Raw genomic sequence first — 13,688 nt, 5'->3', positions numbered from 1 at the left:
AAATAGACAAAGAGTTTTCTTTGTGTTCAGATTGTCTCGCGAACAATATAAATTTTAAAGTGGAAATTATTAAATATTAAATATTAAAAATAAGCAATACATATTGATGATTGATTGAGAAATTGATTATAAGCAATCTATTTTTGTTCATTTGTAGATGATGAATTAATGATGATTAAAATCGCCCTGTTTTGCAGCAAAACGGTTCACAAGATGACATGTTCAGATTCAACTCAATCCACTTTTTCTAGTTAAACATTGTTTTAACGATGAATAAAGCATTATTTCAAATGTATACCTCAAATTGTGAACCGTAACGCTACTGATTTGAGAAAGTCTGTAAATTAACAAACGATTTTCTGTGTCCCCGTCATGACAAATCCAAAAATGAAGGAAACACTTCTCTTTTTACCCATCTACGAATCTTACTGTGATTTCAGTGAGGCTAATAGCCATCCAATTCGCCAGCGCCAGCGTTTTTCCATCTCTTTCCTTTCCTATGACCATTTTACCATTTTACATGTCCAAGTCGGCCGCGCTTGTTGATTGTCGCATTTATTTTATTTCTTCTCAACGTAAACCAGGTGCGAAAGTCTACCTCTTCTCACGTTTGAGGTCGCTGCAGTAGTTCGCAGTAACGGTCGAAAACTTTGAACTCTTGCTTGCCGCTCATTCCTCTGCACGCTGTTATGAAGAGTGGTGGTTGACGTCACACAGTTTCTCGCGCGTCAGTTTCGTGAATGTGTAAGATCCTCGAAGCTGAACAGTGAAATCTGGATTATTTATGCAATTGTAGGATGTTTAAGGGATTACGAGTGGAAATTATATCAAGTGATGGTTGAAATAAGGTGAAATTGTGTTATGTTTTTTTGTTTTGTTTTCGAGGACAACCACCAACAATGAGGATTTAAACTGTGGAGTGCGTGTATTGGAATTTTTACGAACTTGACGAACTTTCACAACAAAAACGATGGGTCTCTGCACAAAAGTGACGCTGATTTTCCTACTAGGTATGTTGCATGTTCTGTTAATCTAATTTTCTTGGCATTTCAACGGTTTCATACGCCGCCGGCTGTATTCAGCAACAGTAATTATTATCGAGTGATTTTATATACTACCTGACATTTTCCCGGTCAAGCGGTAAAGGATTAAATTATTCAGGATCACCGATAATCTCGTATCGGAGTTGTTGAACAATGCTCATCTAAAAGGGCCTTCTTTGAAAATTTGCCTAATTTTGCAAGATGCCCTTTAGTTAATCCGATTAAATGTTGGAGGATATACATTTTCCTGACATTTACCTTTCGACTGTGTGTTCGAGCAAATGAATAAAAAAAATGATCTGTTTGTATCTAATCCTTGGAACATTTTTGATTTACCTTAACTTTCTCTTAATTTTACACTTGAAATGAGAGGTGTACGTGGATAGTCTTCGAGTTTTGGATTTTGGTCTTTTTATATTTTGTTTTGCCCGAAGTTTTGCCCTAAAATGTTGAAGTAGGTAAGTTACTTTGTAAGTCTGCACTGAGACTGTAAATTAAATGCTCCTCATTTATGAAAATATATGAGTAGCTAATAGTGGTCGTAGTAGATTTGCTTTCTCGGTAGTTTAGGTGCCATTGTTCCTATTTTCGAAGCTAAATGGGGCCTACATCAGCCCTGACAAAAATATCTCAATCCTTTTATATTTCAGAGAGGTTCAGAACAATATTTCTCTTTATTTTTTACCCATTATTGAAGTTTTCATTCTTTTAGATATTTCAGAATAAGACATCAACTCTTTCTCAATCACCTTCAGTTTGAGTGTTTTCTCATAGTTCTTTCTTTCTTCAGTGCATATACTCAGTTCATCTTTCTGGTCACCTTTTTCATTGCTACTTAGAATGCTACTAAATTTATTCAATAATGAGTTTCTCTAGATTCGTTTTTCCTTTTCAGTAGTTAATTGATTTATATTTACTTTAATTATTTTTGTTTACCTTTCTGAGTAATAGAAGCAGCCTTATAATAGTTATTGTTTTATAGCTAGAACTGTAGTAGCTATGTTAAAATGTAAGACCTCCTTAATCCTTGGCTCGCGAAAGTTTCGACTTCGTGAAGAGACGACAGATGGTGAACGGAAAAAGACATTTTTTAACACAGTATTCACCAAATATTAATCGTCAAATACATTCAGTAAACTTCAAGTCTTTTAAACTATTTTTGTTATCCCAAATCCCCAAATAAGGAAACGTTATAAGATACCTAGGTATAAAAGAATAGAAAGATCAAACAGAATCATCTAAAGAATTCAAATTACGGCGAGATTCCTGTAACACTCGTAAGTTTTTGTCAAGCCATTTGAGAAGAAACTTATTGTTATGGATTGAAATATGAAATACACTAATAATAACCCAATTTTCGGATATCTTTCACCTGTATTTATTTGTGTGTATACCGTGTTTGCATCGGTTATAATAAATGATACCTACTATCTTTTTTTTGTATTTAGTGAGTAATACATTCAGTGAAAGAAAATTCCTCTTATGTCGGTATATTACTTAGTGAAACAAAATTGACTGTTCAACACTGGGTCAAATGCTCAAATTTGCAATGTCATTGACATATAATAAGAATAAGATGGGAACCAAAACTGATCCTTGTAGAACACCAAACAAAATTTCCTTTTTTTTTTCTAAAAATCCTGTTGTTCCTACCATTTGATTCCTTCCTGAATTCCTGAAAAGGACGTTAATTTTTCTATCTATACTACCTTCGATTTTCTTTTGACTTATTCATTTTTTTCTTCCCATTCCCAACATTTTTTTTCAACCGGATCCTATTTTAACAAAGATCAAATAACCTATACTTCTAATTGATTGAGAGAATCTTTTATTTATTTAAGGCTTCCTCGTTCGTTCCTCAGACTTTCCTTTAGAACCTATAATTAGAAATTTTCTTTAATTTGTTTTTCCTTGATTACTTTCGTGTTTAAAGGGTTGTTTTTCATACGGACGTTCAAAGCTTGGGAACTTTTTCCTTTTTTGCGAATAAGGTTTCCTGTTTACCTCCAAGAAATTGAGCAAGTAACGAAATTGAATGAAAATTTCAATAAGTATAAGTAATTAGTCTGATATGAACTTGGTTTCAATTCTACATCAGGTCATGAAGAAAATATAAGTATAAAATACATAGAATTGCTTTTAACTCATATGGTAGTGTTTGAATATATTTGAATTATTTTTGCAAAAGTAAAACTGGTCATAATTTTGGATCGAGCCATTTAATTTTGTCTACCCAAGGGTGGAATTTACTGTTATATGTTCATTCATGTCTTTTCAAATTACAATGATTTATTTTGAAAAATATTGTGTTTCATGTTTTTTTAGTATAGAACATGATTTTATTTCCTGGAAACAGTACAGGCTGTATGGAAAAAGTCATACAAAGGGTTTGATACGAAATGAATATACCATCAACAAACGAATGGCAAACACCTCATAAAAACAAAAATAATTATAATTAACAGATAGTTAAAAGCAAATAACTACTTAGAAAGAAAAATAAAATCCCTCAGAATTGATTTTCAAAAAACTGTTCTAAGAAGTAAAAGCAATTTTGCACTAGACAATCTTTAAGTTTTTGTTTGAAAATGGATATTGAACCGCTCTTTTTTATGTTTTCTGGAATCGAATTGAATATTTTTGGAGCCCTGAAGTTTGGGGCATTTTGAGTTTCAGAAAGGTAGGTACAATAAAGTTATATTTGTGTCTAGTGTTATACTCATGTTTAGAAACAATCTTGGGGAGGGTAAGGTTGATTTTTCCAGGTTTTTGAATGCATTTCTGCATGAGGTTCGAGAGCTTAAACATTCATGAATACCATTTCCACTTCGGCTTTTATGATTAGGTTATTCTAATATTTCGGTCGTCTTTCGGTGTTTTTTCTGTATTGTGAATACGGATTGACGTTTGGTTTGTCTATCTCAAAATTTTATTCCGTATTGTTGCAGTCTTGAAATTAAGAATGGTTTCGTGAAGTCGAAACAATATATACGTTTTGGAGGAATCAAGATACTGTCGATTGGTTGTGAACCAGGCAATGATCTCGCCTACAAAAGTTAACAGAAGTCTGTGGAAAAATAATTATATGTAAAGTTCCAGACCCTATATAAGGCCTACAAACGTATTTTGGGACTCCATCAACATATTTATATGTTCTGGCTATTTGATTATTCATTGATTTTTCATTCTAAAATGTTTTGTTTTAAGGTGGATCTCCAGCACACGGACTCGCTTGCGACTAGTTTTGTTTTCAAAAACAGAAACAAAAAAACTTGTTTTAGTTTTGAAACCAAACTTGAAACTTGAGTTCCAGCAAACAGACAAGAATTAGTCTGAGTCGCGTGTTTTCTTGGGACATGTTTTTTGTCGTTTCCACTGCAGTTTTAATCATGACCTTTCTCAAAGACGATATTTTTATAACCTCCCGCGCGGTTTTTTTTGTAATAGTATATTTTGAGCGAAAGCCAAAGAAATCGAGATATTGGATTAGATCATTGTCAAGAAGACGAATAGATTATGGAACAGATAAAATTATGACAGATTTGACAAAATGATGATCTAGGAATGAATGGAGAACTGAGATCATCGAATTTTACACACATCACAAATAACCACTTTAAATAAAGTAATATAAACAAAATAGTGAACTGAATAGTTGCTTGTTATTGTCGGCGATTATATAGCGAACTCTGTTCACAAAAACACGAACAAAAAACAGAAACGTTTAGATCTTTCCGCCTACCGATGGGACATTTCGTTGTTGAAAAAAACAGTGACCCGCGACACAAAGTTTTCAAAATGTTTCTTTTTGCTGTTTTGTTGTGATTTTTTCCCTTTGGTGGAAACCCGTTTTCACTAACGTGCAAATTTCTTCAGCAGTTTCCTGAGGCTCAAGCACGTGTCTAACTAAATTCTACCTACTCGGTGCTTTATATGAATTATTATATCATTTTGAAAATTAGGAAAGAAATTCTACAAATGAACTCATTTGAACATGAACAAACGTGTCTGGAAATAAAAACTTTTGTAAAAATTATAAAGTCATTATCATGGACAGTGTTATTAATTTTCATCAAGTAACGAGTCAGTCCATTCATCATTTGAATAAAGTTACCGATGCTTACGTATCAACTGTTCAACAAGTCAACAATAGAAAACAAAATTGATAAAGTTCAATTTTTTTTGGTCAGTGAGTAGATGTTCCTGATACTTGAATTCATCGATTTTCAGTATTCCAGAAGATTGAGTTTCAATCATTTCTCTTGCATAGTCGTAGTAAACTCATGGCCATCTATCAAAAGATGCTTTACAAATGTCGAGTTGGTCACATTCAAGAAACTACTGCTATGTTCATTTACTCTGTGGGAAAAGTTGTTCCTCATTTGGCTTATATTTTTGGGCAAGAACTGAAAGTCAACCTATATATACTTACTGTACTCGACACTGAAGTTTTTTCTTTATGGTTTTTATGGAATTTTTTATTCTGTTTTTTTATTTTTTGAAGCTGGGTAAACCTGTTTCAAGTATTACTTAAATAAGTTTCAAACAAAATACCTCTGTTTTACCTCAACACTTCAAACTTCTTGATATTAATTATCATGAAAAGAAATATATTTTTTCATGAATTATATTACAAGTCTTCACAGGTAAGGTAACATCAATCTGTTGACTTTAGATAAGGAAGCAGCAGTTGCGATAAAACGCTTCTATAAATGCATTCTGTCAAGAGAGATTTGTGTTTGAACGTGCAGATAACGCAGTTGTTATACATTTAAGTCTCTTATAATGTCAAACATCACCCACGATATTATTTTACTAGACCGTGATTGGGTGGTAAAACTTGCGTGCTCGCTTTGAATTTTACTTTGTAATCTCCCGACGAATTTCCCAAAAACGTTAAACCGATGAAGTTCTATGAAGGCTGGCAAAGAAAATAGCTGCTTATTTTCAAGAAGGACATGAGAATATGCTCTTGCGTAGGTTCTTCGGAAGGAGTACGATACAATCTAATGTTTCAACCGGAGGTGTATGTCTTCAAGCAGGGTTTATTGAAAACTTGACGATATTTTCGAAATTTATTTCAAGTTTTGATGACGAAGGGTCGGGAATACACAAAGGTTGTTATAAGACGAATGAAATTAGGGAAAGATGTATTCGTACCGACTGTCGGTGATTGGTCTCATCTGCTTGCAAATTTGCAACTAAGGCGACAAATCAGACTCGAAGTAATTTCACTGTCATTATTCTAAAAATATTTGGAAAATATCCGGCCCTATTTCGAGAAATTGGTCGAATATCAAATATGTAGAGCGGAAAAATTGTTACTGGTACTACTTTATTGAACTAAATAATAATTAATCATTCCCCGAATGAGTAGCTGTAAGAGTTGAAAATTCAAACATTTTTTACAGGTTTATTTTTTGTCAATATCTGCTCAATTTTTACTTTTTCTTTTTTTTAATGCTGAATGGTCTGTTTATTATTGAGCTGACTTATCCAAATAATTAATTTTTTTTTTCAACCACCTGAACATCGTCACGTTTAGATCAGATATATGAATCTAGTTCCTTGAATTTACTTTTTAGTAGAATGTCAACAATGCGTCTAATATACCAGGTGTCGTAATAAACCATTTAATACAGTTCTTTTATTATTTTCGAATATGTTGAAAAAAATCTGTTTACTTATTCGTTCTCCGATCGAATGATTTTTTAAGACGTGGTTATTGTTCTATCTGATAATAAATGTCCTCTTTCATGAAAAAACAGCCAACAACGTTGATTTTTCACTACAATGTTTTCTTTATTTTTAGAAATTATGGTCAGGAACGGATACTTCGTTTCTCTTTTCTCGTTTCTCTTATAATTTCAAAGAAAGTAGGATGATTTTCATCCATTACGTCTAAGTATTGCCCTTTCAAATTGTGATTTAATAAATTCCCTTCAATTTTTCACATGTCTCATGAAAATAGTGGATTTTTTTGCGATGTATCAAAATTCAGTTTTCTTTTTGATGAGGTCCTTTCTCTCCTGGTCGACGCGGAATGAGGTACAGAATGGAATGCATTCGAAAAATGTTACATTTCGACGAAGATCGCCCCTATATTTTACGAGCTATGAGCGATCGTCAATCGTTGGTCTCAACAGTTCGACGAAGATCGTCCCGATTTTTCACGAACTATGAGCGATCTTCAATCGTTTGACTTCGTTTGATTCAACATTCAACAGTTCGAAGAAGATAGCCCCTATTTTTTACGAACTATGAGCGATTTTCAATCGTCTGACTTCGTTTGATTCAACACTCAACAGTTCGACGAAGATCGCCCCGAACTATGAGCGATTTTCAATCGTTTGACTCAACAGTTCAACGATGATCGCCCCGATTTTTTACGAACTATGAGCGATCTTCTATCGTTTGACTCAACAGTTCGATGAAGATCGCCCCGATTTTTCACGAACTATGAGCGTTTTTCAATTGTATAACTTCGTTTTGATTCAATACTCAACAGTTCGACGAAGATCGCCCCGATTGTTCACGAACTATGAGCGATCTTCGATCGTTTGACGAAACATTTCGACGAAGATCACCCTAATTTTTTACGAGCGATCTTCCATCGTTTGACTAAACAGTTCGACGAAGATCGTCCCAATTTTTCACGAACTATGAGTGATATTCAATCGTCTGACTTCGTTTGATTCAACACTCAACAGTTCGACGAAGATCGCCGCGATTGTTAACAAACTATGAGCGATCTTCAATCCTTTGACTCAACAGGTCGACGAAGATCGCCCCGATTTTTCACGAACTATGAGCGATCATCAATTGTCTGACTTCGTTTGATTCAACTTTAACACTCAACAGTGCGACGAAGATCGTCCCGATTTTTAATGAAATATGAGCGGTCTTCAATCGTTTGACTCAACAGTTCGACGAAGATCGTCCCGATTTTTTACGAATTATGAGCGATCGTCTGACATGAGAAGAAGGATTTCAAATTTCGGATTTCTCAAGTGACTGCCAGATTTTGATGGGGATTTCGGGATTTTCGAAAGATGTCTCTTATGATGGCGGGATTTCCGTCGAAAATTCATGGATTGCGGTTGATTGCGGGACGAATTGGTACACGTATTTCGGGAATGGTCACCCCCTCGACTGCAGGTAATAAAAAAAACCTATCAGCAATTATTTTTAAACCTACTGAAAATTTTCCTCAGTGTCGGACCTCTACCATTCAAGAACCCTAACATTTTGACAATAAATAGTACCTATATAATGTGTAATTGGGAATGTACGCAGCAATCTGGCTTGAAAATGGACTGTTAAAGGTCTAATATCGTATTGGCAGATCACTGCTAAATAAAAGTTCATCGTCCAGATATGACGTCTATCCGAAATACTAGAACTAAGTCGAACAGTAAACATAACCTATGTTTTGCTCATAATAACTTATAATAAATCAAGTAGATCGTTAAATTGAATAAAATTATTACAGTTTACAAAACTTTGACACATATTTTTGTGATCGGAAAAGAGAGGTTAACTTGACGCGCACACATATAAATGAAAATCAAAAATTAAACGACTGCAGTATTACAGAATCGTGTTTTACCACTTGCATATATACAACTTTTCAGAGTGAATCGATATTGCACGAAGCGTGGTGTGAAACTGTTTACAGACCCATTCAAACAGAAAATTACTTCATAGGTTCATAAGTGAACTTGTTTGCCGAACGAATTCGATGATAAAAATACATTCAGGTGATTGAACATGCACGATGTAAAAATCCTTTGTGTTGCAGCTTGAAATTCCAGAATTATGTTAATTTAACTTGTGAATATTAGAAGTGATAATTTTAAGTGCATTGCTAAATTCGATATTTTTTCGAAAATGATTCTCGTTATAAGTTTATTTTGCTGGTGTGAGGCAAAAATGAGAATGTAGGAATGTAATGTAATACCTGGGCTGAAAAGTCTTGGGCTTAAGAAAGAAAACGCGATTTTTTTAAAAATTGGCTTTATTCATTAACTTTATCTCTATCACGAGCCACACATCAATCCAGTGTCGCTCGTAATATTTTCATACCACTTTTGTAGAACGATTTGTCTTTTACATCAAAGTAGGCCTTAGTTTCAACAATAACTTTTTCATTCGAGCTAAATTTCATACCGGTGAGAATTTTTTTGAGGTCTGCGAACAGCTAGTAGTCGCTGAGCGCCAAATCCGGCGAATAAGGTATGTGTATCTGTAGAGTAGGTAGGTTGAGTGTAAGCCCAAAGCACTAAGGCCACATGTGACCCATTGTATATCCTCCCGAGGAGTTGTCCTCCTAGGTCATAGTCCATCCTGTCCTTTCCAGGAAGGTGGACAGGTCACTGGGAGACATCACCTTTATATCGGCAGGTGTAGGTCAAGACATCGGACACACACTTTCTTATTGACGATAACTCCGGACACTCGCATGCCTGATAGTCTCATCTTCCTGTTCCCACATTCCGCATAGAGGTGTGTCCACAAGCCCCATATTATGGAGGTGTTTCCTTAGTTGACATTGGCCAGTCAGAAATCCTACTGTTAAGCGTAAATTTTTCCTGCTCATCGCCAGATATTTCTTTGTAGCCAGCTTCCCAGGGTTGCTCAAGGTGATCCTGGCAAGAATGCATCCATTGATTCCATCCCATCTCTTTAGGGATTGAGCATGGGTGTAACATTTGGGTAGTTTATTTATTTGTAATACAATACTCTACAGGACATAGCCCAATTACAGAGCAGGAAATAACAGAGTATGATAAACACATCACAAACAAGTGACCATAAAGACTGCACATTCTATAATTATTATAGGTGACAAAACAATTATTTTAGGAAGTGGGATTTTATACTTGACAATTTGCAACAAAATATATCTGAATTATCGCTGACAGAATTTGTCACTTTACACATGGTATGGATCGTAGAATTCTCGGGAACATTTGTGCGACATGTTTTTATATAGAAAGTACTCGGGTGTCTGGAACAGATTCTAGGAATGCAAATATTAAACTTTTCCAGTAATGTTGGGCAGTCAGTTAACTATGCTTTTGATAATTTCATAAGTTAGTACAACACTACTATATTCTCGCCTTTTTTCGAGACTGCAAAAGTTATGCTTTTGTAGCAATTCAGAGTGGGTTGTTCCTATTGAAGGATAAATGCCATCGGTTTTTAGGCTTAGCAGTTTCAAATATCGTCGTTGAATTGCTTCTATTCTATCAATATGATATTGATAAAAAGGGCTCCACACAACTGACGGGTATTTTAACTTTGATCTTATGAAAGCATAGAATACAGTTTTCAAGGTCGGAGTTTTTTGAAATCACTACTGTTACTTGCAGTTAATCCGTACAAACGACAGGAGGAGGTTACAACATTATCGATATGCCTATTAAATAATAGTGCAGTGTCAAATGTGACGCCAAGATCAGTGACTGTTTCTGGTCTCACCAGGGAAACATTTTCTTTCGACTAATCAAAGATCAAGATGTTCGTTTTTAAACTGTAGGACATGACTTCACATTTATCCGGGTTTAGCGACAAGTTATTTCGATAACACCATTCTACAACCCGTCCTACGTTTGCTGAGAGGTTCACACAATCATCTATGTTCTCAACGAGGCAGTATAGTTTTAGATCATCGGCATATAAAAGAAAATACACATCTATAACATCTGCAATATCATTAATGAAGATATTGAAGAGCAATGCTCCCAGATTTGACCCTTGTGGAATACCGGAAGAAGCACTATATTCGGTAGATTTGAAACCATTGAGCTGAACATATTATTTTCGATCCCGTAGTCCCGCAATAGTCAAAGTCATCAGGCCGTAAGTGCCACTGGGTCCTGAAATTCTTAGCCCAGCCGCTTCCTTGGCTAAAGAGTCGGCAATGCGATTACCTTTACTCCTGTCGTGCTCTTTAACCCACCTTAGAATAATGTTATTATCTACCGAGGCTTTGGCTAAATCTTGGTGACACTCTAGTACTAGCCCTGAGGCTACACGTTGTCTGTTCAAGGCTAATAGGACTTGTCTGCTGTCAGTGCAGATTGTTACGTTTTTGCCAGAAATTCCTTTTCTGGATATTTTTTTTGTGGCGAGTGAGATACCAACCAGTTCTGTTTGAACCACGCTGGTATTTTTTCCCCATTCCCCACTTAATCCTTAGGCTTAGTGTGATCTGGAGTACACTCCACATCGTGAGCCTTCTTTGGTTTTTGAGCAAATGTAAGCTCATTTCATGCAATTTTGCCATCGTTTTCATCGATTTTTGATATCCTTACACATTTTTTTGATATCCTTACAATGCCAGCAAACTAACACAACTTCACTTTTCGATCATTCAAAACGATTTTGTGGATTTTTTAAAATGTTTTCTGATGGTGTTACTGCCTCGTTAGGACGTCCACTGCTTTTTACATCATCGATGTCTCTACGACCATGTTTGAAGTTAGCAAACCAACGTTCAACTGTTGTTTTGAGCAGAATATCATGAAATTTCAACAACTTGCTTTTGAAGGTTAGTACCAATTGAAAAAGCGGTGAGTGCAATAAGACCAGCGCCATCTATGTGTCAGTCCGGAGACTTTTCTGTCCATGTAGTAAAGAGTATGTGATTTACAAGATATTTGTAACAAATCGATAGGTATTTATGTATGTTGCCCTGAAGCGAATATTACTCAGTCGTGGATTTATTGAGAGAATGCTTTTACATAAAATGAGTTGAGTGGAACTTCGTTGTGATTTTGTCGAGGATTCTGTTCAACTTTATATTTATTCTCTATCAAGTATCCAAAAATTGTTGAATCCTCCCAAACATAATTTTAAGTAACAAATCCAGTGATTGGATTCCTCACCAAAAATCTACCCGTTCCACTTCTTGTAACTACAATTTTCAATTCAGTTACTTTTAATGTTATGAAACGGATTTTAGATTGTTAGATAAAGCAGAATTTCGAACTCGTTTCATTCTCTTCAAGAATGGAAGAAACAGTCGCTGGAGACGGCAGGCTACCACCCACACACACGTGTATGTTAATGCTTCGTGGTTCGAAACCAGTTTAACCAGCCTTCAAAAACAAAAGATTGCTATTGCCGAGAAAATAACGTGAAGGAGACTGTTACAGGACGGTGGACCAAAGAATCCATTCGGTTAAACAACATGGCTGCGCTCTGCATGTCACGTACGTACTTTGTTGAGAAATATCATGCTCTAGTTTGTTGACAAATATACTTAAAATGCATGATAATTCGTAGTTATTCTGTTTTGTAAATAATAAATGTTATTTTTGAAGTGCGACAATACACAAAAAATGATATTAAATGGATAACTGTTAAAATCACATTATCCCTGCACACCAGGAAAATATATACAAATGTCGAGGTTTGAATAATATTCCTATAGTCATTATAAATCAGTTTCCACTCATTTTTCAAGCCAAGTTCAATAGTACTATAATTTTCAATGTAAAGAAAATCGACAGAGGAGGATTGATTATTAATTTGGCTCGAAATGTGGCCGAATACTCTGATCATTTGTGTTCTGTGATACATATAATAAATATATAAAATTTTCCAATTAACTTCTTCTTCTCTTTTTTTAAAGTCTTTGCTTCCCTTCGGCGCAGAAGACCATCAATAACTCCGTTCTCTCCACTATAATACTTTGGTGAATATGTGTAGGGAGAATGTGAGATAATTTCTCAGTCGTAGATGTGCTGTAGTATATTGCACAAATCCTTCTAAATTTTTCGCTTTTCTGATAGGCCACTTGTTCATTGCTTGTCATGAAAGATGCCGAAGTGGCTGTCATTATTCGGGTTCGACTTCAAGCGATGTAGACACTCATTTTGAAAATATAAATGTGACAGAAATTCCACCAGTTTCAGCAATTGTTTGGAGGAAAATTTGAAATGTATTCTGATACTCAAAACTTATTGCTCTGTATTTATTAAAATAAAAATAATTTGAATTCATTATGAAAACTATCAAACCCCAAGTGAAATTTGTAGTAAATGTTATGTTGATATTGAATGTAATGCAAATAAACAACAATTCTGAAAAATATATGTGTCAAATATTGAAATACTAGTTTGTACTTTGAGGATGGTGAAATTCATTTATTTTATACAGGGTGTTTATGCGACAAAAAAGCAAGGGCTATTCACTTGTGATGCACTGTTTGGATCCTTTGGTGAAGTGATGAATATTGCTGGAGTTTTTTTCCACCACACACCAAATCGTTATTTTAACACCTCGACATGTGTTTCGATTACCAAGTGATCATCTTCAAGAGGGGTGATCATCTTCTTGAAGATGCCATCAGGCAGCTGCTCGATAACCGATGAATTAGGTTTAGTTCTCGACAGTTAACCTCTGGGGCTTGATGACATTGACGACTTACACGTTTCCCCAAGAAAATGACCTTTTCGGGTCAAATGAGCTGAGTTCGGAGATCAAGAGATTCATCAAAGCCTTTCAGGATGACATTTTCAGCACCTTGCTCATCCGTAGTCGAATGATGGGTAAACAGGTATCGAAAAAGTTTTCTGTAATGTGCCGTAGTCTAATGTGCCTTCTTGGGTATATGCGATCTTAGCTTATATTCAC

At 35.1% G+C, this 13,688-nt stretch overlaps 1 protein-coding gene across 1 annotated transcript in view; it reads left to right on the top strand.

The window, feature by feature from the left end:
• The first annotated feature begins 612 nt into the window (after positions 1–612).
• ed (hemicentin protein echinoid) overlaps positions 613–13,688 on the top strand; it is a 263,620-nt gene continuing 250,544 nt past the window's right edge. Inside the window, exon 1 of the mRNA XM_023156390.2 lies at positions 613–1,010. Coding sequence (XP_023012158.2) covers positions 971–1,010 — 40 coding nt within the window. The 5' untranslated portion in view covers positions 613–970. The remainder of the gene's footprint in view (positions 1,011–13,688) is intronic.

Source organism: Leptinotarsa decemlineata, unplaced genomic scaffold (assembly GCF_025532065.1).
Source record: "Leptinotarsa decemlineata unplaced genomic scaffold, Ldec_3_MD MMD2_tig00026294_RagTag_RagTag, whole genome shotgun sequence".
In the NCBI taxonomy this organism is placed as follows: Eukaryota; Metazoa; Arthropoda; class Insecta; order Coleoptera; family Chrysomelidae; genus Leptinotarsa; species Leptinotarsa decemlineata.
This window is presented reverse-complemented; position numbering and strand designations above follow the sequence as displayed.